Here is a 27,045-nt window from a genome sequence, read left to right as displayed (position 1 = left end):
TCGTCAGATGAATGTAATTCTCAAATTGGCAGAGAGATATCTGGGAACAGAGGGAAACAAAATTGTGCCTCTTGTATTTCATTGCACTTTGACCTCTCTGTTCAGTCTAACATGTCTATGCAAAGCTCAAGGTAAGCATAGTGACCCTTGACAACATCTGAGTTCAGCATACAGTGACCATTCACAACAGCAGTAATTGGCAATAGTGCAAACCTTCTAAGCTTGCCTGTGGTAATCTAACAGCTGTAGTGAAAGAGAAAAGGTTGAACTGCAAGCAAAAGGTTTTTTTGTCCACTTACAGGTGTGAAAATAGCATGGACAAGCAAGGAAGTTTTCCTCTAAAGTAAGGTATTGCTTCATCATTCCTTTCTTTATGGAGGTTTGTGCTTTTTGATTGTTTTGGTGAAAGAAGAATAATGTTTGGAACAACTGGAATTTAGTGTCTGCCCATAGCTAGATTGATAGAGCTCAGGAGAACTTTACAGAATATAAATGTGCTCTGAAGTAAATTTTCTACTTGAGCTTTTTCTAGGAAAATAGAGGTTAGCTAGAGGTATCTGGACCTTCAGGGATGCTTTCATAGGTTGAGAGCTGTACTAGTTTGCTAATGGATGAGTATGAGCACCATTAGGAAATGTGGAAGTAGTAATTAGTTTTTCCTTTGTTTTCTACAAAATTTATGCAGCCACAGTTTTTAATCCAACTGTTGCATCTCTCTAGGAAGCTTTTTGCATTAGAATAGTCTAAGTTTGAGCATAGACTCACTGAGTTTAGCAGGTACCACAGAGATTTGTAGCAGCCATTGGGACTGTTATAGGTGTATCCAGAAGCACAGAACATCATTGCAAAAGTCAGGGAATGAGTAAGGGTAATGTAGGGCAGAAGGGCAGCTTACAACATAAGTTTCAAATTGGTGATAGAACAGATTTATAGATGCTATTTTCAGCAAGTGGTACAGAACACAATAGGACAAAGCAGGAGTGTGGAGGACCCAAGTCAAACGTAGCACATTTAGAAGGCAGTGGAAAACACTGTAGCACATTTGTATTGTGTACTCCCAACAAACTGTTGAATTTACCCTCTGCACCTTGCAATCAGTCTTCAAGAGCAACCTCTGCATGATATGTAAAATTTAGAATACTAAATTTTATTGTATGCAAAGTGTCAGGGTTATATTTAAGTGTGTCCAGGCTATCTGGAGAAGAGACTTATGCTTCATATTAAATTACGTTAGTGAAGGGTATTCCTGGTGTGTTCTGGAGATCAAGTTCCATCGATAAGATTCAGGATCACGCCGGTACTACATAGCAGAGTGACCCAAGGAGGCAGAATGTACTAGTATGCTGCAGCATTCTGCTGGAACTTTGGGGAATCATTGTTGTAATGGTTTTGTGGTACTTTAATTTTTGCCATTTGCTATAATACATTGAATAGCTGCACTGAAGAGTAGCTCAAAAAGTCATTACAATGCTCCAAAACTTGATATTTTGCTACAGAAAGGGGAGATAAACTTCAGTTCTCCTAACAACTTTGGACAAGCACTTGTGTGCTAGAGGTGAATTCACTAATAAGCAAAAAACCTTGTGGTTTAAGAATGTACCTATAGCCCACAGATATTTCTATCAAACTTTAAAAAGCAGGGAAATTGGGCAGCTATAGTGAATGCACCAGGGGAGCAGGAGACCTGACCTCCTCTCTGAGATATTGGACTGCCCTACAAATTTGTCAAAATGCAGACACAATTTGGGTTGGTCTTTCACAGGCCAATCCACTTGCTGTGTAGCTTGGAAGAATTTGGTAATGTGCCTCTGAGCATATGGTGAAGTGGTGGCAACACCTGCCATCTCCAAAGATGGAGAATTATATTTTTGTATGTTTGTTGGTGTTCTTACTTTGCTTCTTTCCTGTGTTACTAATGTTTCTACAGAGAATCTAAACTAGAACATTTTAATTCTCTTATTCATCCTAGAAATCTGTGTTGAATTTATTTTTATTAATTTCAGATCCTTTTTATTGCTCAATGTCATGATGGTGAAGACAGCCTTTTGCATTTCAAATTGTTGGTTATGTTCTATTTCTATTTTGGGTGTATTAACAGTTGAATCTGAAATTGAAGTTTGATGTAAAATCAGACTGATTAGAATATGTTGCTACTTCAGCAATGACTCTAGCTGTTGGGGAAAAAGAGGATGCATGTTTTCAGCCTGCTATGTTTAAACCACTTCATTTAAGGCAAGGTGGGCACAGTCAATTAAAAACATAGAGCACACCTAGAATGTTGCTAGAATATATTTCACATCCCACTGTTTTATCTTGTACAAATTGAGACACTCCTGATCACTGGAGACTATTCTGCAGAAGTCAGTGTCATTATTCCACAATTATGTTTGGAATTTTTTAGTGTAAATTTTGCAAAGTGTTGCTGTACATCACATATTCACAGAAATAGAAACAAAAGAAAATGATTTCCTTTTTTTTAAAATAATTTTTATTCAAATTTTTCAAAAGACAAAACAAAGTCAAAAAACATAACAATACAACAAAAAAATAAAAATAAAATAGTTGACTTCCGATTTGTCGCAGATCAGCTATAAGTATATAATATACATCAAACCTGTCCCTTAATGTATACATACAGGATCACTTTTCTCCATAGGCTGTCTTAGTTAATCGTCAAATCCCAATATCATCATTTTATCATCTGAGACTTTATTTTGCTGCCTGCTGTCTAGTCTGGATAAAGGAATGGATCTTATTGAGGAATAAAAGACTATTGGATTTGGAGGGCCATAATTTGAAGTGGGGATGGCATGGATATCTATGGTATGACAAAGTAAAAGTAAATGTAGACTTTAACAATCATTTTATAAGACGTCCTCTGTTGAAAATATGGAATAGATATAAATCAAGGTTTTATTCGAAAATACCATTATGTGTCTCAAGTCAAGAAGCGTTTTACAGAAGAGAAATGGCTGGAAAAGAGAAATGGTTAACTTATCAAGAACTATTAGAAAATGTACATGGAGAATATATAATGAAAGAGAGAGAACAACTGACAAAGGAAGGATATAGTTTTCAATGGTTTGCCTATTTACAATTGTTAGAAAGATATAAAATGGACAAGAAAATGTATGGGTTTGAAATAAGTAAATCTGATTTTGAAATAGGATTGTGTACAAATGATGAAAATATAATTGCGAAAATGTATAAACTCTTACTGAAAATGGATATGGAGGAAAAACAAGTAAAAGAGTGTATGGTAAAGTGGGCAAAAAATTTTGGTTATAACATACAAATGGATCAATGGGAAAATATGTGGAAAGAAGGCTTGAGATTTACACTATGCTATAATCTTAAAGAAAATTTCTATAAAATGATGTACCGTTGGTACATGACTCCAGAAAAGTTGTCAAAAATGTATAGTAATGTTTCTAATGTTTGTTGGAAATGTAAACAACAATAAGGATCATTTTATCATATGTGGTGGCTGTGTAAAAAGGCAAAATCATTTTGGGCACAGATAGGTAGGTAGATGCAAAAAATTCTAAAGATAAATATTCAGTCAAAACCAGAATTTTTTTTATTGGGTTTTATGGATAAACAAATAGAAAAGAAATATGGAAGAATAATATTATATATGATTACGGCAGCAAGATTATTATATGCACAAAAGTGGAAAATGGAATCAACACCAACAACGGAAGAATGGCTATTGAAATTAATGGACTTAGTAGAAATGGATAAATTGACATGTCTACTTAGAGAAAAATCAACAGATACATTTCTTAAGGAATGGAAGCCTCTCTTAGACTTTTTGTTGAAAGATCAAAATAAAAAATAAAATAAAAGAAAAGAAAAGAAAATGATTTCCTATAGGAAACTTCACTAAAATTGCAAAGTAAATCAGACATATTTAAAGTGACCATCTGAACTATATCAACTGTCTTAATAATGTTGCTTCCTCCCTGCTAAAACAAGATCAGCACAGCACATGTCTTCTTTCTATTCTTTGGGCTGATTGCAGGTGTTGCCACCACTCACCATATGCTCAGAGGCATATGTTACCAAATTCTTCCAAGCTACACAGCATGTGGATTGGACTGTGAAAGACCAACCCAAATGGTGTTTGGATTTTGACAAATTTGTAGGGCAGTACAATATCTCAGAGAAGAGGTCAGGTCTTCTGCTCCCCTGGTGCATTCACTATAGCTGCCTAATTTCCCTGCTTTTTAAAGTTCGATAGAAATATCTGTGGGCTATAGGTACAAACCACAAGGTTTTTTGAGTATTAGTGAATTTCCCTGCTTTTTAATCCCGGAGGTAAGAAATGTGATCCTGTGCAAGCTTGCTGAGAATGGATTGATCATTTACATGCTTATTGAGTTCAGTGGGATTTACTCCCCTGCAATCATGCTTCGGATAGGTGAAACTGACCACAGGGGATGGGGAGGGGAGAAGGAGGAAGAGGAGGAGGGAGGGGAGGAAAGGCATAGGGGAGGACTGGAATGGGAGCAGGCAGGAGGGGAGGGGAGGAGTAGGACAGGTTTGGTCATTTGCATGTTTATTGAGTTCAGTGCGATTTACTCCCGTGCAATCATGCTTAGGATAGGTAAAACAGGGAGGGCTGGAGTGAGCAGGGGAGGAGGAAGAAGGAAGGGGGGGAAGAGAAAAGCAGGTCTGATCATTTGCATGCTTATTGAGTTCAGTGGGATTTACTCCTATGCAATCATGGTTAGGATAGGGAAAACTAACCATGGGGGAGGGGGAGGGGAAGGAGTGTATTGAGGGGGGCAAAGGGAGGGGGAGGGGAGGGCAGGTTTGATCATTTGCATGCTTATAGAGTTCAATGGTATTTACTTCCATGCAATCATGCTTAAGATAGGTAAAACTGACCATGGGGAAGAGGAAGGAGAGGGAGGGGATTGGAAGGGGATGGGGAGGGAGGGGCAAAGGAAGGGGGAGGGAAGGGGCAAGAGGGAGGGGATAGGAGGAAAAAAGGAGGGTGGATTTGCCAGGAGGGTAGGGTTGCCAGGCTCAGGGCCTGAGAATGATTCTGTATCTTTAAGAAAAGAGAAAATTCAGCCAAGTACATGTTTTCTTGCAACACTGTAATGGGAAAACCACAAGGTGAAATTCTCCCTTCCCCCTGCACAACTTTTAAAGATACAGAAGACCTCTTGGAGGCTGGACCTGGCAACCCTAGTTTGATCATTTGCATACTTTTTGAGTTCAGTGGGGTTTATTTCTGTGCAATCATGTTTGAAAATGGAAATGAACTGCCTTCAAGTCGACTGAACATATGGCGACCCTTTGAATAGGGTTTTCATGGTAAATAGTATTCAGAGGTGGTTTTACCATTGCCTTCCTCTGAGGCTGAGAGGCAGTAACTGGCCCAAGGTCACCCAGTCAGCTTCATGACTGTGTGGGGATTCGAACCCTGGTCTACCAGGTCATAGTCTGACGAGGGGGAAGGGAGGGGAGGAGATTGGGTGGGTGGGCACTGGGCAGAGGGGAAAACCCTTTCCTTTAGAAAAGGAAAACATTGTGAACAGTATCATTGCTTTTCAGTGTTTTCCTCACCTTTTTATTCTACAGCAGGCACATGTAGCCTCCCACCCAAATTTAAACCAAAGCTGTCCCTGGCCACATATACACCCAGGCCTTTATTTCACTTTGGAGAGTCATGGCTTTTCTCAAAGAATCCTGGGAAGTGTAGTTCGTGAAGGGTGCTGAGAGTTGCTAGGAGAAGCCCTGTTCCCCTCACAGACCTTCAATCAGAGTGGCTGACTATTAAACCAGTCTGGCCACTGGAGCTCTGTCAGTGGAATAGGAGTCTCCTCTCAGGACCCTTCACAAACCACACTTCCCAGGATTCTCTGAGGGAAGCCGTGACTGTCTCATGTGAAATCAAAGTCTGGTGTGGCCCCCTGATTAGGCAAGCCAAGCAGCTGTGAGGCTTTTACAACACTGACAGTTGGTTCTTACTGAGCATGCCCCACATTATCATAGGCTTCCAGCCAAAATTTCTTAAATTAATTAAAAATCAGCCAGGCATTTTTTAAACTTTTAAACTGCAGAAGATGAAGGTCAGAGTATGGGACAAGGTCAGTATTAGGATTACAGGTACTCTGTGAACATGGCTGATTTTTAATGAATTTCAACAGATTATGAGAACTCTGAGAGAAAAAAGTCCAAAACTGCTCTGGGTTTTTCCTCTCTGTTTTTAGACTTTGAACTCTCTATTCTCTCTTACTGTTTTGTGCATCGCCATGAAAATTGAGAGGGTTGTTAAGCAAGCGTTTCTGAGTTCAGGACTAAGTTTTGTAAGGTTTTGTTTTGAAATGAGTATGGGAAGCATCAGAATGGCATGGGGGTATTTTCAATTTAACATTGCTGAATGTGAAAAATCCACACTGGCTATGGTATACAGCCACTCTTGTGGCTGTATAATCTTAACATCTTGTCAGATACCGTACCAAACACATTTAATAAAACCCCAACTGAAAATTGGTTGGTTTCAAAAGGAATCAGCTAGTTGGAGACATCACATTGTCTTTAAGATAGATATGAGTTGTACCATAAATGTTTCTTGAACTGAGAAGGAAGAAGACACATATTAAGGCTTCATGGTCAGTTGACTGTAAATAAAATTGATTGATATTAAGGTTTCTTATGTGAAAGTGGTTCATCTCACAACTCAAGCAACTACCAGATGATCTATAAATATTCTTCATTCTTTGAGGTTAGATAAATAGGAAAAATATTTGTAAATGCTTCCTGGAAATGCTATTCCACAGCAATATCTAAGGATGTTTGAAATTGGTTATCTCAGTACGATTTTCCACTTTGGAACTGTCACAAAATTTCCAGAATGAACATTGATGATAATCTGAACCTAGTTATTTTGTGTCAATTATATTTTCCTTCAAAAGCATCCATATTTTCAAATAGAGTACATTTCATGCCTTAGTTTTAGACAACTTATTTTCAAATATCTCTTTACTGAACACATCTGTCATATCAGATAAAACTAATAATTCATGATATCATACAGTGCTTTAGGATTTCTATAGTCAATTATATTTCCCTGTACTATATCAGCACTGATACTTTGATTTTATATTGGTGGCTATAATTGAGTGTGTTTCAACTCTGTTTTCAAACTGAATTTTGTTTATAGGATTCCTTCCACGAGACATTCAGTGAAAATTGCAACATGTGTAAGCATATTCCTGGGCTCCCCAATGTGATGTCTGTGGGCACCATGGCCCCTTAGTACCTATCATGGCTTCTCTGGCCCTCCCAATTTTTAATTGATTTTTGGGCTTTTTGTGGCTGCAGCAGAGGGATTGCCTGGTTTGGGGGGGTCTGTAGTTGGAATGTAGGCTGCTGTACAAAGGTAAAAGTCCCACCCGTTGCTTCACTCACTTTTCCTCTGGCCCCACCCCACACTGGCATATGACTTCCAGAAGACTGCCCATGAGGGTATGTGGTTCATGTGCTCAAAAAGCTATAAAAAAGTGATTGAAAGTTTGTTTCTACTGAAGTGATTCATCTGAGTGTTACTAGAGGGGAGGAACTCCTTTCAAATATAGAATGGACTTGTGGACTGGAATGTGTGATTCATTTTTCCAAAACATCTCTAGTAAAGTTAGTTGCACATGAGACCCATTGAAAGCAATGGGACTAAAATTGTTTATAACTGATTTCTCTAGGACTTCAGTGTGACTAAACTATAATGCAATCTAGACATGTATTCTCAGAAGTAAATTCCATTGAATTCAGTGGGGCTTACTCCTAGGTAATCAATTATAGGATTTCATCCTTATTTTGGGTCCAACCCCTTATTAATGTTTTTCTGTAACAGGACATGAAGAATATACACAAGGCAATAACTATTTCTTAAAATTGTGTTAATAGAACTTGGGTGCACTGAGTAATGTAGCTATTGTGGTTTTTTCTTGACAGGTTTGTTGTTGGAGTGGCAGCACATATAGAAGAGTGGACCTCTGAGTCATGCTTCCCTTATTTTCTTTGTATTGATTCTCTGAGCTGCTGTAGTAGAAAATGTTTAAAGAAGTAGGCAGGCTAGGATGTGTCACTGGTGAGGTAGCATGTACTGTGTGCTGCTACTGTGGCACTTGCCACTGTCTTCAGATGTACCTTTTTTTTTAATTTGCTGTATGGATGTACGCTGTCTAGACGAGATCTTCAGAATGCTGGACATAACAGAAAAGACAGACTGAAAGGGGAGGGGAGGCTGTGTGTGAGCATTCTGCAAGTATAGATACTACTTGGCTGTCAGCAGGTTTGTCCCCTTCTATAAATGGAAGTTTTTAATAATACCAGAACAGAGAATTTGCTTCTTACTGAAGTACTAGCTATCAATTTCCTTTTAAATTAGGCATTTGCTGTTAGTTGCTATCACAGTTAAAACATATTGTTTTGCAACTAAATAAAACCTTTGTTACCTAGTATGCAGAGTACCTAGGAGCATAATCAAAAGCTTCCCCCAATGCCTCTTATACAACTGTATCAAATTAATAATAATTATTATTATCATTATTATAATCATCATCATCATCCCATCCTTCCTCCCAAAGAAGCCCAGGGATGCAAATACATCAACAAAACAATTTAACAACTAAAAACAATTAAAACATTCTTTCATCCATTGATCTCTGGGTTGCCAGGAACAGTCCCCTTCAGCTGTCAAATTTATGGGTATACAGGAATGTGTTCAAATTCCTCTAAAAAGTCAATAATGTCAGAGACGGACATATCTAACCAGAGGGCATTCCACAAATGGGGAGCCACCACTGAAAAGGCCTTGTCACAGCCAACTGGGGAGCCCCCAGTGGTGGTACCACCACCAAGGCCTCACCTGCCAGTGGTAGCATCTGAGACAGTTGATACTGATACTGGGGAAGGTGCTTTTTTAAGTACATGGGTACCAAACCATTTAGGGGGTTATATGCTAGTACTAACACCTTGAATTGGGCCAGGTGCAGCACTTTCAGGATCGGTGACACATGGTCCTGTTCTTCACCAGCCGCAGCCTCTGACACATCTTCAAGGGCAACCCCACATATAGTGCAGTACACTAGTCCAGATGGGAAGTTACCAGAGCATGGACAACTGAGGCCAGGCTAACCCAGTCCAGGAACGGCTGTAGCTGGTGAATTAGCCTAAGTTGGGCATAAGAATTTCTAGCCAGAGAAGCCATTTGAGACCCAGAGACAAATTGTAATAGTAACAGTGCTCCCAGACTACAAACATGTTCTTTCAGGGGGAGTACAATTCCTTCCAGAACAGGCCACACATCTAATTCCTGCATGTGGGAACTATCTGCCCACAAAACATCTGTCTTATCAGAATTCAGCCTCAATTTGTTGGCCCTCATTAAGCCCATCACTGCCTTCAGACACCTGAGCAACACTTTCACAGTCTCACGTGATTCCGATGGAGTGGAAAGATAGAGGTGCATGTCATTAACATATTGAAGACCATGCTTCAAATCCCCACGTGACAGCTCCCACTGTTTTCATATAGATGTTAAATAGCATAGGAGACAGAATGGACTATTAAGACCGCAGAGCTCAAAAGCCATGGAGCCAAGCAACAATCTCCTAGTACATTCTGGTAGTGGCCCTGCAGGTAAGAGGGGAACCACTGTAATACAGTACCTCCAACTCCCATATCCTTCACTTGCTTCAGAAGAACACCATGGTCCATGGTATCAAAAGCCACTGAGAGGTCAAGGAGAACCAAGAAGCTCTCTCTCTCAGTAAAGGTCATCAGCCAGGACTGCCAAGGCTGTTTGCGTGCCAAAACCAGGCCAGAAATCAGACTAGAACAGATCTAGATAATCTGCTTTCTCCAGGCATACCTGCAGCTGGCTGGCCACCATCCTCTTGATCACCTTGTCAAGGGAGAGAGTATTAGAGACTGGAGTGTAGTTTTCTAAAACTTCTGATTTCAGACAGGACCTCTTCAAGAGGGGGTGCACCACCGTCTCTTTCAAGGCAGTGGGCGCGTAACCCTTCTGTAGTGAGGCATTGACCATTCCCTGGACCTATTCATTCAATCCTCTTCTACTAGATTTTACCAGTCATGATGGGTAAGGATCAAGAGGGCATGTAATCAGCCTCATCACTGCATCCGTGGACTGCAACAATTGAAACTGATCCTACAAGCTATAATTTGACAGTGCTCCAGGGACCTCCAGCAAGCCTGAACCAGTTGTGGCATCAAGTTCAGCACAGATCCAAATAATTTCCCTCTCAATGTGATTCACAAATCTCTCACAAAAGGCTATTGAGTGGTCCTTTGGACCAGCACATATTTGGGATTGTTTGGATTTCTTCAGCCATGTAAGAACACTAAGCAAGATGGCTTGTTAGAATAAATGGGTTATAATTCCTTAGGAGCGTGCAGAACTTTCCAGAGGCAAAACTGCTCACTAATTGGACGAAGGCAGAATCCCTCCCCCACCCGGTAAGATACTGTTTAAATAAATTTCCATGCTGTTTGGTTGATTGTCATTAATTTCATAATTTGCCACCACATTAAATGTGATACATGGCCTACTGTATAATTATAATGCACAGAAGTCAAATATTTATTGCCCATGCCTTTTTTATATAAAAGTTTATGAATTTACACTTAAGAGAAGATTTTTACTTGTTTGTATTAAATTCAAATTTTGTTTTAAAAGCTACACATTAAAAAAATGGTTTTATTCACCCTACTGCTGCTGTTATTGGGCAGACTTCCTGTCCTAAGTGTCAAGGGAAAAAAGTAAACATTCAATTTTTAAGGCTGTTATAGTGATCAAAATGGATTTGGCTTCAGGTTTCTGTGTGTCACACATTTTTGATATCCTGTCACGGACAGGGTGAGGCCCAAGGATCAGTAGATAAAGTTCTCCCAGCTTGAAATAGATTTTGGTTCGCAATATGTCTGGACTACTAGTTACTCCAGTGACTTCAGGAAAAAATAGATCTGGTAAGACAGCCACAGTACCAGTTCCTGAGGTTTTGCACATATTTTAACACTTTGTAGAGCACTTATCTTAGTTCCTATGCTCTTTTTCTCTGCATGGGAGTTATTAGTGGCTAATTATCAGGCCATCATGGTTCATTATGATTCTTTTTTATGGTGTAATCTCTTCTCCACAGTTAATTGTGTTCTTGGGAGCAAAAGGTCAGACTTTTTTGGCTACTAGAAAGAAAGAGGTCAAGATGAGAGAATAACACATGTCCTAAGAGCTTAAGATATTTCGAATGCAGCTGCTTGACCTTGCAGAGTCACTTATGGTTAAGGATGGCATGATTACTTCCAGAGAGTCTGCTGTAGTTTCTTGGCTAACTCTTTAGATGCTCTGTTCATAAACCTAATTAATATGAATGTGATTTAAGTGTATAGCTTATTTGATGTAACTTTTTGGGGTCAAAATATTAGTACAGATACAGAAGCTGCCTTTCATCTCCTCCCCCTTTTTTGGTGTCTTAAGAATTGATTGAATCTGTGTATTTGCGTCTAAATGTGTATCTGCGTCTAAATTCTTGGGCAGAATTCCTGTTGCTGTGTTTCATCTCTGTACTTTTTTGGGGTGCACATATACTAAAGAACTCTCAACCTGCTTTCCAAGTTCTGTATTGCCAACTGCAACTTTTCACTAAGTATGTGTCATTCTGGACTGGGGGAGATGATTGCAGGATGACTCAGCATGCATACAAGCTGAGGTCCTAGTTGTTTGCCTCTTTATACTGCATATCTGACAGAAGGTCACTTCATCACACTTTATGTGGTGGACCTATTTGCAGTTGGTCACACCATGTCTGGGAGTGGGCACAATTATTTATACTAAAATGTATTGCTTGTCTTTATTTTTATTTTTTTGTCAGAGTGGCTGCAAATAAAACATCAAATCGTAACAGTGAAACCAGTGCAAAGTGCATTCATTACAGTGCAAACTTAGCAACAGAAATTGGCAGAAAACTGGCTCTGTCACTTAACCAGAACCATAGATTAGTTATAATAACACTTTAACTTGCCCCTTAAACAAAGACAAGATTAATGTAACCAGAATTTCTTGGGAAAGGTGTTGCAAAGACTCGGAATGACCATGGAAAAGTAGCCACTGAATGTAGTTCTTCAACAAATAGAACAAGTAGGACACAATCTTGCAATGTATCTTTTGCCCCTAACAGGAGGACTCAGGGTGTGAGCCAGACAGCCATGGTTCTGTATTCCCAGTCTCCGGGATACTATAACCTGTAAGGATCTCTCTCTCTTTCTCTGTCTGTCTCTCTCACACACACTTACACTCACTCATACTCTCTCACACAGTTTTCTTTTCTGACACTTAACATTCTGGAAGCCATAGCATGCTTAGTCCTTGTTGGTCTATTTTGGGTTTTGTTTTTGCTGAAACCTTGTTCTCAGTGGCTGCATTTTGGATTTAACACTTCTGGCACTCAACCACCTGAGTTTGCTATTAGAGGGAATGTGCCCCAGACTTTTCAGGGTTTTAAAAGTGATTATCTGCACCTTGATTTGGGCTAGAAACTAATTGGCAACTAGTTCAACTAGGAATGGGCTTGGTATTCCCTGTTTGAAGAGAAGCCTATCTGTAAAAACCAGGGCTGTGGAGTCGGAGTCGGGAGCAATTTTGGGAGGAGTCGGAGTAGAAATGTACCAACTCCGACTTCCAAATAAATTTTGATTGACAAGAAGGAATTTTGGGTGGAGTCGGAGTCGGACAGTAGAAAAATAGAGGAGTTGGAGTCGGAGTTGGACAGTAGAAAAATAGAAGAGTCGGAGTCAAAGGTTTGGCGTACCGACTCCACAGCCCTGGTAAAAACGCAGGTGGTAGTAGGCACACACTGGTGGATTTCAGTTGTCTGCATCTCCCTGACAGATGTCAGTCATATGCACGCCAAAGCAAGTTTCCTCTTACCCACCAGTTTTGTAGATAACTGCATATTTCTTGAGGACACTTTGAGGTGAGGTGAACGCAGGCAAACCCAGCGACAGAAAAATGCAATCAGCTGAATAATGGGATCACAAGCGGCTGTCTCTTCTATTAGACTCAGGAAGGAGTGATTCCTGAGTGGCAGAATGCATGGGGATATCCCTCCAGTTGTTTTTAGTAGATAAAGCATTTCGTGCTAAAAGCATGAGAAGTGTAGAACCCAACAGATGAGATGAGGAAGGAAGAGTGTGCAGGCTAACAATGCATTAATGCATGAACAGAATTGTGTTCATGATCCCTAAGTTGGCCCTTTCTTTTGGAATCTTTACTCTCACTCAGTTTTTTAACAATATTGATTTAAGCCATGCAAATATAAAAGACTTTTTCAAACATAAGCTCCTCCTTCAAGCTGGCAATGTACTTTCCAAACAGACTCTTGATGATGTTCCAATTATAGTTGCTTCATGACTATGAACCCTGTCCTGATGTTTTGCGAGAGGGCAGCATATAAATACATTTATAAATAAATGAATTGCATTTGGCATGGCTGTGGTAGCACTTGTTGCAATAAAAGGAGACAAAACATCTTCCCTCCAACACTTGTCGACACATAGTTGTGCAACTACGCTTGTGTACTGTAGTTCTCTGACAAGTATCCTCTTCAAACTTGACTTGTTTACCATAGCAAATAAGATTACCATGTAAAGTATGTCTTACCATGTGGAATTAAAGAATGTGCTCATCTTGTTTCTGCAGGTTTGGTCTGAGCAACAAATTTGAAGCAGAGTTTCCTTCATCGTTAACAGGAAAAGTAAGTATTCATGGAAGAAAATGCATTAGAAGAGAGATAACAGAGATTATGATTTAGTCAGTTTCATGTTGCTTTGGGGAGGGGGTGAAGAATTTGTTAACACAAATCATATACTTATCACAGTGCTTCATGATTCTTTCTTGCAGGTTGCACCTGAGGAGTTCAAAGCCAGCATCAGCAGAGTGAATAGCTGTCTTAAGAAGAACCTTCCAGTTAATGTCCGATGGCTGCTCTGTGGCTGCCTTTGCTGCTGCTGTACTTTAGGTTGTAGTATGTGGCCAGTGATTTGCCTCAGTAAAAGAGTAAGTTAGACTGCATTTATTGCCACATGGGTTGTCATATAATCTCAGCTTCAAGTGTGCTACTGCTTTCTTCCGTATCTTCATCCATTTTACAAAAAAATATTCTTTTTTAAAAGTTAATTTTGAATATCTTCTAGGCTTGCTTAATATAGCAGTTGTTGCTTCTCTTGTGGCCGAAGAGCACATAGCTTACATATTGAGGCCACCTAGAAAACTATAATTAGTCATTGGGAAAATGCAACTGTTAAAAATGCTATCAAGATTATATAAATTCTGTGTCAATACAGCCTCGTGTAACTATTGGCACTGGTAGGATCATACTGTAATTTCCACCAGAGGTCTTGATTAATTTTGCTAAATTGCTTAGACACTTATCTTTGTCCACTAGGAAAATCCTAGGATCCACCATATTTGCTTAACTGTAATTTGGCTTAATTGATTTTAATACTGTGTTTTAAATTGTTGTAATCCACCCTAGGACCTCATGGTGAAGGTCGGATAAGAAACCTAATAAATAAACATAACATATATATGACTAGCCACCACACACTAGATTTGTAAGTTCTGTTAACATCCTGCTCTTCCACATTAACTTTGTGTCCAGTAATTTTTCTCACTCTTAAATATGGGGTGGAGGCTTTATGCAGCATTTCATAGTATTTATATCCTAGCAGCCATGTCCTCAAACCATTAACAAAGTAGTTTTTGGCTCACTGTGCTTAAAGACTAATATATTATGGCCCTGAGTTCTTTAGCAGTTGAAGTAACAAAGTTAGTGCCCACTTTAGCCTTAAGATGCAGTGTGTCAAATCTGCAAACAGTTATGCTTTTACTGACAGATGGGCATAAGATGCCTTTGCGGAAGAAATTTTTTTATATTTAATGTAAGAATTATCTTTAATTTGGAATTTTAGATTGTAAATTTTTAATCCTGTAATATTTTTATTGTTCTCCTTCACTGTTACATTATGTAGTTAGGAGGAAAAGGCTGCAATCCTCTGCATGCTTGCTTAGGAGTTAGTTCCACTGAACTCAATGAGGCTATTTACTAGTAGACATGTATAGGATAAGACCACATGTGTATCATGTGTCTCTGTAGTTCCTGTATTTGCTTACACTCTGTCTGATATAGTTTACATAATTAATCATATATAGTTTCCCAGTAAAAGTGTATTTTAACTAAAAATAAATTTCATGGTTAACTATTGGTTTGAAAGGAGAAATAACCACAATGGTTAGCTTTTAAATCTTCCAAATAAACTTTCTTCACTTAACTTGTGCTTTGCTGTTAGCAAATAATGTGCTCTGTAGTATGCCATTGATGGAGAATCTACAGAGTTGTCATCTCAGTCTGCTGGAAATGTTACTCAAATCAAGAGTCCCATTTGGGTTTTGAATGTCCTCACCTGCTCCTCACTGTAAATCATTGAAATGTCAAGTGCAGTGATTAATTAAGCTGCACGTGCAAGCCTTTTTTTTCTTCACCTGTCAAGTAGGGAAAAGGAAGCTTGGTGTAGAGAATTGTGTGATGCTCTTTAATTCACTTTTTCTTCCCCAGCTGAGAGGTACTTGCTAATGTTTCATTTAAACTTTCATTCACCTTTTGTATAGCTGACGGGGTTGAATGTTGTTGAGTGATTTTTAATCTTGTGAGCCATTTTTACATGTAATTATTTACAAATAATAATTTACAAAAAATAGGTTTTGATAGAAAAAAATCTTAGAGATTTGAGTTATGCATTAATGTTATCTACTCTGAGCATTTGGCAATAGAGTGAGTTAAAATGGAAATAAAAGAGTAAAGACGCAGTTTGCCTTTTACACATATACCGCCTGCTTAATACTAACTACTACTATTTTGTTTTAAGCTAACTAAAATGTACCCTTAAAAATCAGTGCCCTATCTAACTTCATAGTTCAGTCCTTCATCCCATTAAGTTTCTGTATTCAGTTTCCTATTTAGAGTGTAAAGTGTTTTAATTGTACTAGTATTTGGGAAGCTGCTTTCTTTTCCATCTTTTCTCCTTCCCCACCGTGCAGGCAATGAAATATAAATTGTACAGCAGTCTTAATCTATTATTTAAAAGGTTCTAGCAAGGAAGATTACAAGGTAGCTTCACATTTTTGAATTGGGTTTTGCCATTGGTTTAGCAGCGGGTGGGCAGGCAGATGCCTGCTCGGAGTAGAACCTATTGCCATTTTTCACCATTGATAGAGTAGCCTTTCAGAGTCAATGAGCTCTGTCAATGTGAGCTTGTCAAGGCTACAACTTCATAGACCTGAGAGGCGGTTTGAGAGGTCAGCCCTTTTCAGGTTTGCTGTGATGCAAATGAGCTTTAATGCTTAAACAACTATTGGAATTTTTATGTCTGCTCCTTGTTCTTTTTTCTTCACAAAGTCATTGACGAGACATTCAGTGCTTTTTAAATTGGAAGTTGCATTGTGCTAAAGACCTAGTACAGATTTACGGAGGGCTGAAAGCAGTTAGATCATGTTCTTTTCATGGTGCGATTAGAATCAAATCGATTTCCCTACAGCCTTCAGCATTCAGATGGCAATTTTAACAAAGCTCAGGGGGCTAGACAAGGGACAAAACGACTGAACTGAATGTTAATTACACTCTGCAGCCTTATTTTCTTTTGATTTGGAGCTGACTGGCAACTAAATTAACAAAAGTGTGACCATAACTGCTGCCCTATTTTCATTTAAAAGGAGAGCAGACTCTAAAAGGCTATCTTTACAAAGAAACAAGTGAGGTCTGCTGATCATTGTTAGAGGGCAGGCACTATCTTTAATAAAATAAAATAGAAAGTATTGGCTAAAAGGAACAGAACTTTTTTTTAAAAAAGTAATGACTTTGTCCTTGCTATTGAAATGTGCCCCTGAGTCCTTGGAAATCCCTTTTGTTTTAGAAATATAATGAAAAAGTAAAAAACCTAATAATTATTTATGCCTTCTTTCAAGTAGCCAGAGCTCAGGTTTATGCTCTCATGATTGTTATAAATGGGGGGCGGGGTCACAATACATATTTTTGCCTTTGACATACATTTGGTAAGTTTGGTGAAGAGTTCTTAAAGTAGTTTTTAAAAAAGCATGCTTGTTGGCATGCTGCATTAGTGTGCAGTTTATAGCACCTCTTGTTTAGTAGTAGTTGAAGTGCGAGATGCTTCCCGCCCCCCTTCTCCCCCCTCCAACTTCTCTTTGCCTGGTAAGGAAGCTGCAGCTGTACGAAGTTGAATTTGCCACAAGGCTCAGTGATCCATGCCTTTGCACCTGCAACTCTGGTCTCATCTCAACACCTGGTGTTGTGATTTATCCTCTTATTCATACGGACTAGTAAATCCCATTTTACTGCTGAGCAGTCGATGATACGGCAGTCAAGTGACCATAAACAGCAGGACGTATTTCTAGCATGTTAATATAACTAAATCAGAACACCAACTGCATATTTAGTACAAGATGATTTCAATATTTTCATTAAAACTTGAGAACTTAAATCCAAGGGACTTGCCAATATACATATTTCTCAATATTCTAGAACATTTCTCAATAAAATATTAAAAGAGAAACCATATATTAACACTTTGGAGCTCCAATATGTGATATTAGTCAGTGACAGTATATTTGTATGAATTACAGCAGTAATACTGTCTACTATTGGGTGTGGAAACTATTCCATGCTAGATCTATAACCCATTTGTTTCAAGTTTGTATTATTAGGTGGCTTGTTCCCATTAACTTCAGTGGATCTAAATTGGCTTGCTTGACATTAGTGAATAAAACTGTTAATGTTAAAAAACTTGTATTAATGTCCATCTTTGTGTGTGTATATGTGTATGTATATATATGTGTGTGTATACACACACATTTGCCAGCTATTTAAATATTACTTCATCTTGCCGTTTGTCAATGATATCCCCTTTAAAAAAAACTGTCCCTTTATCCGGCTACACTTAATCCTAGAAAATTCATGGTACAGTGGACCACCCTTCCACTCTTCCACATTTCTCCACCACTACCACCACCTTTTCTACAAAAAAGCCAGCTGCAAAACAAACTTTTTTCTAAAACTACTCAAGAGTAAAATTCTTTCTCATTTGTCTTCCAGACACGAAGATCGATTGAGAAGTTATTAGAATGGGAAAACAATAGGTTATACCACAAGGTGAGTGCCGCAGGGAGCAGCTTCGTACTGCTGGGGCCTGAATTGCACAGTATGGAAACAGATGCTTTTGTTGAACGCGAAATATGAAAGGTGGACAAATGGGCTAGTCTCTGTGCCGGCAATAAAATACAGCTCATTTTTCTTCCTCCTTTTTCTCCCTGTTGTCTAGCTGTGCTTGCATTGGAGGCTAAGCAAAAGGAAATGTGAATCGAATAACATGATGGAATATGTAAGTTAAAGGGCTGTTTTGTGCGTTTCTCTATTAAATGATCATTTATTTTGCTTCTGATCTTATTCTTTCCATGATTATTAATCAGCAAAGGTGTCAGGAGCTTAATCGCCTGAGTGGCAAGGATTTTCTACGGTTCACAGATGTATGGTTTCATGCGCAGGGCTGATTTATAAAGTTATGAATGACCTGAAAACAAGGCTTCACTGTGTCCTGAAAAAAAATAATAAATTAATTGCCAAGATAAAATAGCTTGAACGTGTGGTGATAGGGTGTGAAATTTTCAGATGCTGTATAAAAAGAATAACTGCAACTTTGGTTACGCAGCGAGTTAGATGTGGGCTGTTTTATATAATGCTAATCAAGTCTCAGTGTATGGAAAGAGACCTTTCAACTAAGCTGCTGGAGCTTAGGAAACCTTTAGACTTTGTAGATTTTAACTGCCCCCATACTTCAGCAGTCTTGAAAGTAGCTTGAGCTTTACTAGCTTCATACTAATGTTTTAAAAGTCAGCGCTAATAATAAGAGTCGGATTTGGCTCTCAGTCCCTAGTTCTAAAGATTATACAGAAGATGAAGATTTCTTAAGACTTTCCATGGGGTACAATTATTTCTCTCTCTCCTCACCACCTCAGCAATCAATCCTTGTGTTTTTTTTCTTATTTCATTGTACTTTGCATCTCCTTTAAATTTTTTCAGTCAAGTTTAGGGAAAGTGACTTGTGATAAGGTATTTAACTGTTTTAAAACAAACAAGACTTTGCAAAATGTGCTAGTATTATAATTTTAAAAATGCAAGCAAGGGTTAACAATTAAATTAAAACTAACCCCCAAAAGCATCTAGTTTTAGCTGTTTCTAACACATCCATGCCTTTTAATTATATATCTTGTCTATTCTTTAACACAATACATGCATTATAGACAGTATGTTAAAAGATTGATTTAAAACAGTGCTTAAATAGTTCGAAATTATCTTAAAATCATCTTTTCTGTTCACACTGAAGAAAAGGGGAAATACTAAGGCCTATATCTAGCCTAAAACATAAAAGACTTCCTAAAATGCCTTTTTTCCAGAGTAGCTCTATTCAACAAACTGTTTCTTTTTAACATCTATTATACTTAACAGGTTAATTTATGATCATCTATTATAGTGAACATGTTAATTTATGATCAGAGACTCATGATAACTGCAGTAATTGGAGGCAAGAAAGGAAATTTGACACAGGTTTTTGAGGTTCGTCTGTGTAAAGAATTCTGTTTTGAATTTTCATTACCAAATGCTTCTGGTCTCTCAAAAATTGACTAGCATTCAAAGAGCACCCTTATGTTGAGATACATTCGGATTAAAATGAGTGTTTTCCAACAAGGTGTTCAGGCAGTACTGAAAGTTATTAATGTAATTTCCAAACCCACTGTAAAAACTTTCAAAAATTATGTTTGATTTCAAGGGCCACTTTAGAAAACATTACTATTGCTTGAGTGCTGGGGAAGTGATAGATTAATAGACTAGCCTGGAACATTAGTATATTTTTATATTTGTACAAGTAAGACTGCACATTTACCTGGTGAAAAGTCCATTGAGTTGGTTCCAAAGAGGAAACTTTTTTCTATTCATGGAAGGGGAATCTTTGGCTCTGTACTGTTATCTTTAGAACAGTTTTTTCTAAGTAAATATACAAAAGTATTTGAGTACTACTTCTAAATCTGTTTAAAAGATCTACAATCCTGAATCAATTCCCATGGTGCATGTTATAGTATTCCTATAAGTGATTCTCAGATATAAAACTCATGTTACATTTAAGCTAAAACATGTGTGCCCTTGGAATTAGCTGAGTATTAACCACCCACAATACCACAAAGGTTAGTAAACATTTTAGTCAAATGAGAGATTTGCTGCTGTAAAAGTACAGCATAATAAGCACCTCAGTGATCCCACAATTAGAAAAATTGGGTAACGGAATAAACTAATCCTTCTGTTTTATCAGTTTGTTGCCCTTAGGAAGACTGTCCTCCTGCCCTGCTAAAGTTCCATTTTAATTGTCGAAGCAAACATATTTAACTAGTGTACAATGTGTTGAGCTTTTATTTACATAATAGTCCAAAAGAGATCCCATCTACATCTGAGAAAATGGGTTATTAATAACTTAACTATCTTCCTACTATCCCCCAAGATTCTAAACCAAAATTAGAACATTGGATGAGATGTACTTGTAATGTTCCTGCCCCTTGCCCAATCAATGTAATTCACAAAGTGATAATTCTCTGTATTCCTGGTTATACTTGAATCATCTGTTTCTGATGTGAGAAATATATTGTGGTGAAGATGGCATCCCTTGAATATGGAAAAGAGAATGGTGGGCATGGGGATGAAAACTGTGTTAAACTGTTGAAATTGTAAAGTTAACTTAATTTTGACTGAATTATATAAGTGATTTAATCTTAGAGTTGCTGCTTTTGGATCCTGCCATAGTTGTTCAGGTGTGCTGAAGGGATTGGGCATGCCCACTAACATGTTTCCAATTTTGTAAGAGGTTTGCCATGTGGCATGGGGGTGTTTCTGTTAGACAAGCACAAGCCAAAGCCATCTTGGCCACACATAACCAGTTGCTGGTATCGGTATTTGTGTATTAATATCTGTTTATTTTACCTGGATAAAAACCTGTGAACCAAGCAACTGTTTTTGTCAGAAATGACTGAGTTGTATGCATGAATCTATAAGCCAGGATGCAAATAACTAGGGCAACTAGTTCTATGTGCCCAAGGAGGGCTTTGAACTTGTGTTTCTCACATACTAGCCATCTATGATCGTTAGCCTTATCCTCCATGAATTTGTCTAAAACTTTTAAAGACATTTAAGTTGGCGGCCATCACTATCTTTTGTGGGAGTAAATTCCATAGTTGAGCTATGCAATGTGTGAAGAAGGCTTGTCTGCCCTGAAACTTGCAACATGGCTATCAATGGCTATGTGCTACTTCTGTTGTGGGAGACAGTCAGCCGCTGAATGCCAGTTGCTGAGAATCACAAGTGGGGAGAGTGCTGTTGCACTCAGGCCTTGCTTGCTGGCTTCCTGTAGGCACTTGCTTGACCACTGTTGAAAACAGGATGTTGGACTAGATGAGCCATTGGCCTGATCCAGTTCTTAATTTCTCATGTGGCATAGGAGGTACATTGAAAAACAGCCTCTGGATACATGTAAAACCTGTACCTCAAACTTGTTTGGATCCCATCCAGAGTTATTCCTTTGGCACAGCAGAAGCATTAAGATTGTTGAGATGTTTGAAAATGGATAGTACTACCAATAATTCACTAAATGTGTATATTTTTTCTCTCTTTTACGCAGGTCATTCTTATAGAATTTTTACCAAAGACACCCATTTTCCGACCAGATTAGAATTTGCTTTACTTTAGAGACTTATCCAAGTATGTTGTCTTTTTCCAATGGTGCCTTGCTTGGTGCTCTCCTAGTGATGATATAGCATTGGTTCTACAGAATCTTGTGGTGTTCTTCATTTTCTTCTTTTGTAATAGCATGTTCAAAGTGCATTTTGTAAAATTTTGCAGAAGTCATTTCAAGCAAATTGTCAGTGTATTTATTTCCTGTCCCTTTTCTGTCATCAATGTACCTTGATTTTTCCGGAGACTTTATATATACATATATATATGTATGTGCGTTTCTGTGTATATATACATGTATAGCTATAAACATAAAACCAAAAATAGCTATGTGAAAAGTTATTTTAACCCCATATAAATTGTTAAAATTGGCAATCACTTTAACCTATGCACATGCATCTTCTCTGAATCTACACATTATGCCAGTGACATATTTGTATATATCAGGGGTTTTTCTTCTCCTTTCTGGAACATAAATTGGCCACCTCTGAGATGACAAGCAGCATTTCTTGAAACCCAAACTTTGATTCACCATTACCCTTTTCTCTGTTCCATGAAAGCATCCCATCTACTCTGAAGATGTTCCTCCCAAGAAACTTGAAATTGGATTGCTATTATTCTACTAGAAGAATTTGTGGTAGATTTGCATGTGTTCAATGGTTAATACTGCTCAGGATCATAAAAATCATTAGTATTTCATAGAGGGCTTGTGCACATGAAACATTGATCAAACCTGCTGTGGATAAGAGACCCAGGGTTGAGGGGGAATAGAATTTGTGATCCCCACACCTGCTCTCAATCTCTTAAATCATGGTTAAAAATAGACCAGTGTTATATGTGCACTAACTCTGTGTGTCTGTGTATATGTGTATGAGAGAGAGAAAAATTATCTATGTACATACTGTGGCTAATGCCATGTAACAGCTTTACTGTTTTTATTGTTTACTAAATCTAATAGTACACAAGGATGCAAGGTTGTCACATATATTTGTTAAATAAATACTTTGGTAGTTTGAGTTTTTGAATGTTGCAATGTTTGACTCCAGTCTAGAGAAAGTTAGTCTCGAGACCCATTAAAGTTGATGGGTTTAGTTAGTTGCGGCTAACTTTTAAAATCCCATTAATTTCAATGGGACTTGAGTGCAACTAACTTTCAATAACATTTAAATTTTCCCTTTGGGTGGAGTCTTTGTATGTAAAACATTTACAACATTGTATCAGAAGCTATGGCTGTGTTCATGGTTTTTTACATCTGTTTATCAGATGCGTAAATTAAAAATTGGCTATTTGGATGAATAGTTTACTGAATGTACTGGATAAATACTTATTGCATCCCAGCTTCTCTTCTCTTTTTTCATGTTTCTATGTTTACATGGTTAGCTTTCTGTTTCTTTGTTTTTACTGTTTGCACAAGAAAGAAATTTTAAAATATGGATATGTGATAGTATGCTTTGATCAGGCCAGTTTTTAGTTTTTTGGCTGTGCATATCTTTTTGTATTATGTTTAAAGCCGACTTAATGCAGTTGTTTCTGAAAAGCTTGTTTTTTTGGATTTTAAAATACATGAACTACAACATATGTTAAGGGCCCACTCTTCATGTGGCAGAGCAATAATGTGAATAGCCGACAGATGCATCCTGCTTAATGTTTGTATTATGAAAAGTTTGCCCTACTGCAAGAATTCAATTGTCCTTCATTTAAATACAAGTCTCACTTTACTGTCATTATACAGATATGTTTATTGTGTATTTTTCAGTGTTTGCAATTCATAGGAGGTTATGCATCTTTTGTATTGGAAAGAATTTCCAGGAAAGTATTTTGAGTCACCTTTTAAGTGAGCTGTATTTGCATATCACAATATACAGTTCTTTCAAAATGTTTTTTTAATCTGGTAGTATTGGCCATGATCTGGCCAAAGTTAGGCATTTTTATATCCCACTGATTTCAATGGGACAGAATTAAGCAAATGCTTAGCTCTTTCCACTGAAAAAATGTTGGTGGCTTTGCCTGGTGCATGTGCATTGGTTGCTCTTTGCTGAAAATATCTGCCTGTATGCTTTTTATGTTATAAAGGCTTTAAAACAGTGTAGTCTTAACCAAGTATCCAAAAGTGATCATCTCCTGTCCCTAATTTGATTTTCCTTTAAAAAAAGAAATTATAAAACATTTTTCTTTATCTATTCCCATTCTACATATGTGTTAAAATATTTGCACGCTCTGGGATGCCTTCATAATAAAGCATGGGGGCATAATCCAGCACAGTTTGCTTAAGTCTTTTGATAGGGCAGGCTTAATTGTGCCTAAATCTGTGTTGGATTGTGGCCTTGATTAAGATGGAAAAACAAGATGGAAAATTCATCAGTATTGCTGAACTGACAAGAGCCTCTGTAAAAACTGGCTCCTTTCCAGAACTCTGAGGCCTTAGTCCTCTCCATTCCATGAAGGTAGGAATTGTCCATTCATCTCTTTGCATGTGCTGAGTTTCCATTTCTATAGAAGCAAATAGGGACTCTCTTGCAGGTGCCAAAGCTCTATCTGCATGTTGGAGTTCCTCTACATGTAAGTTGCTGGTGAACAGACTCTAAATTTTAGAGTCACTGATAGTATTCATTAGAATTCTTTGACCTATTTGTTACTTCATTCACCAGACTTTTCTTAAATCTAATCTTCATATGGGCGGTTGTTTTACCTGCTTGCAATAGGATTCATATTTTGTATCCTCTACAAAGGTTGACCTTGCATATAATAATAGTTTGAACTAATTAGACCCTTACAAGGGTAACCACTTCAATATCTGTCACAATTCATTAACCATCATGTTTAAACTATTTGGTGGCTTGAGATGCAAATAACTACTTACATCAGTGGTCTACTTGCCTGTATGTAACATCAGAGGATGAGATCAGACATGATTTGTGAACAAAAATCACATGGAATACCCTCCTTCTCTGATGTTACACTCAGGCAAATAGACCACTTGGATAAACAGCTACTTGCATGAGTCAGCTGGCTTAGATTCTCTGAACATGATCTAAACCCACTGACACATTTGATCAGTTTCATAGGTTCTTATGTAACTATGCTAATTCGGCAATCTCTGTTTGAATGATAAGGATTGTCACTTGTTTTGTATCCATTTCCCTTACCATCGTTTTTTATATCTGCTTGGCTTTTAGAAGGGGAGGGGAGACAGAATGTACCACCATTTACAAGCACAAAAATGAGTAGTAGCTGACTTCTTCAGACATGCATATAATATGTAGCTGCTAAGGGAGAGTACATTTTTTTTATCCCACATGATGGTAGCAGCATATTGGAAAACATGATAGCGAAAAATGCTAAAGAGACAGAAACAATAAGGCAAGTAAAAACCCCATGTCGTTTTTCCTCAATTCTTATGTCAGTATAACATTTTTTCCAGGGATCGAGGCATGCCCAGATTTTCTCAGGGTATTGTGGGATAACATAGTATGTCCTCATTTGTTTTGTTAATTTTAAATGATCAACTGGTTACATGCACATAAGTATGCAAACTTACTAGGCATGTTCCAGCTTAGTATATAGTTCTGATGTGGTGCATGGTGCTACAGTCATCCAGTCCTCATCTGAAGAGTCTGATTCAGAACAGGTACAACAAGATGAAAATAGTCCACCAGGAGCTTGACAATCATCCCCTGTTTTTGTAGTCCCAGGCAGGTAACAAAAACTGTTATCAAACTCTTGCTAGGTTACTATATGGCTAGCTTCCACCCCCCCCCAAACATCACTCATTTTAGTTGTGCAGGCTTTGTTTTAAGAACATGTGCCCTCTTACTCGATTTATAGTTATCAAGAGAGCTTATGGTTACAATCTTAAATACACTGAATTAGAGAGCAAGCTTCACAGAACACAAGGGACATGCTTCTGAGTAAACAGGCATAATTGCACTGTAAACCTTTTGACAGGAAAAAACCACCCATTGGGAGTATTAAGAATTAACAGATCTCTGCCAACTCAAATAACGTTTTTCTTTCTGCATATGTAGTACTGAAAGATGAAAGTTGAATCAGGATTAATTATACCTATCTAAGTAAGCAGGAATTTGAATTCCTGCCTGTATTTTGGTTCTTCGCCACATCCATCAGTAATTTATGATTCTGTTCAAAGATTTAGAGTGCCCTCTATATATCAGAAATTTAGCCAATGTTTTCTGTAACAGGACAGTTCCAGCTGAAAATTTGACCTGACTGCAGTATATAGACATGGTCAACTATAAATTGCACACCTGTCTCCTTTTAAAACACAACATTTAATGCAGCCTTTCTTGTATAAACTGTTCTAGACTTTTGAGCCAGTTATTCCTGTCAGAGGAATAACCCAAAAGTAGTATTCAGTGAAAACTTGCTAGCTGATTGGAGAGGGCAACTTGCCTTCAGTGTTTCCTTAATATTTCTCTTCACTGTATTTTTCACAATTTGGATGTCATGTCAGCCAGCTGTGGTTGCTAATTCTAAATTTAGAAATAAAGGTACTGCAACTGTACCTTTTATTTTTTGAAAAATAAAAATCATTTTATTGGTATTCAATCCTAGTCTTTCTCAGTGCAGACCTGAAAAACTTAGGTTCATTAATTTCAATGTGTTTGCCCTGAGTAGGACTTAACTGAATACATCCCTCAGTCTAACAGCCTGTATAAAACATTTTTTTTAAAACCCAAACATACTATATAGTATCACCCTTAGAAAGTTAAATACAGGTTTGTATTTAAATAAGCTGCCTGTATCAATAATAGTATTTGTTGAAATATTAATACCTGGCTTGCTACATAATTAAACCTCATGCGCTGTTTATGTTTCTGTGATTTTCTATTTTTTTTTTACCATGTATGACTTCTGGGTTGACATCCAAGATTTTTTTAAAATACTAACACAGAGAAATTTAGAGTAGGTTGGGCTAATAACTTTGCTAGCATAATGTGCTAAAGCTTGTCATTTTGGTAGTGTGGCAGAGATGTTACAGTGGTGTTGCAGGCAACTCATGTTTAGTAAGGAGTATCAGGTTTGAAATAGGGCCACATTGCTTGTCATTTCATTTCCTTCAGTTCCAAAAGCAGCAAGTGTGTGATTTAACATAGTCTTTACGTAGGTCTAGATGTTATATTTATCGTACAGAACAGCATCCCCATAG

At 37.8% G+C, this 27,045-nt stretch overlaps 1 protein-coding gene across 8 annotated transcripts in view; it reads left to right on the top strand.

The window, feature by feature from the left end:
- CHIC2 (cysteine rich hydrophobic domain 2) overlaps nucleotides 1–23,602 on the top strand; it is a 30,374-nt gene extending 6,772 nt beyond the window's left edge. For 2 of the 8 annotated variants that reach the window (XM_061583277.1, XM_061583279.1), the window contains 3 exons: nucleotides 302–343; nucleotides 7,181–7,220; nucleotides 7,969–10,393. In XM_061583277.1, coding sequence (XP_061439261.1) covers nucleotides 302–343; nucleotides 7,181–7,220; nucleotides 7,969–8,013 — 127 coding nt within the window. In that variant the 3' untranslated portion in view covers nucleotides 8,014–10,393. Of the gene's footprint in view, nucleotides 1–301; nucleotides 349–7,180; nucleotides 7,221–7,814; nucleotides 10,498–11,950; nucleotides 12,282–13,735; nucleotides 13,791–13,936; nucleotides 14,093–18,200; nucleotides 18,258–18,426; nucleotides 18,487–21,825 lie in introns of those variants that run through there. The other 6 variants (XM_061583276.1, XM_061583278.1, XM_061583282.1 and 3 more) reach the window with 5 other exon arrangements.
- The last annotated feature ends 3,443 nt before the right edge of the window (nucleotides 23,603–27,045 follow it).

The sequence above is a fragment of the Rhineura floridana genome, chromosome 9 (genome assembly GCF_030035675.1).
Source record: "Rhineura floridana isolate rRhiFlo1 chromosome 9, rRhiFlo1.hap2, whole genome shotgun sequence".
In the NCBI taxonomy this organism is placed as follows: Eukaryota; Metazoa; Chordata; class Lepidosauria; order Squamata; family Rhineuridae; genus Rhineura; species Rhineura floridana.
This window is presented reverse-complemented; position numbering and strand designations above follow the sequence as displayed.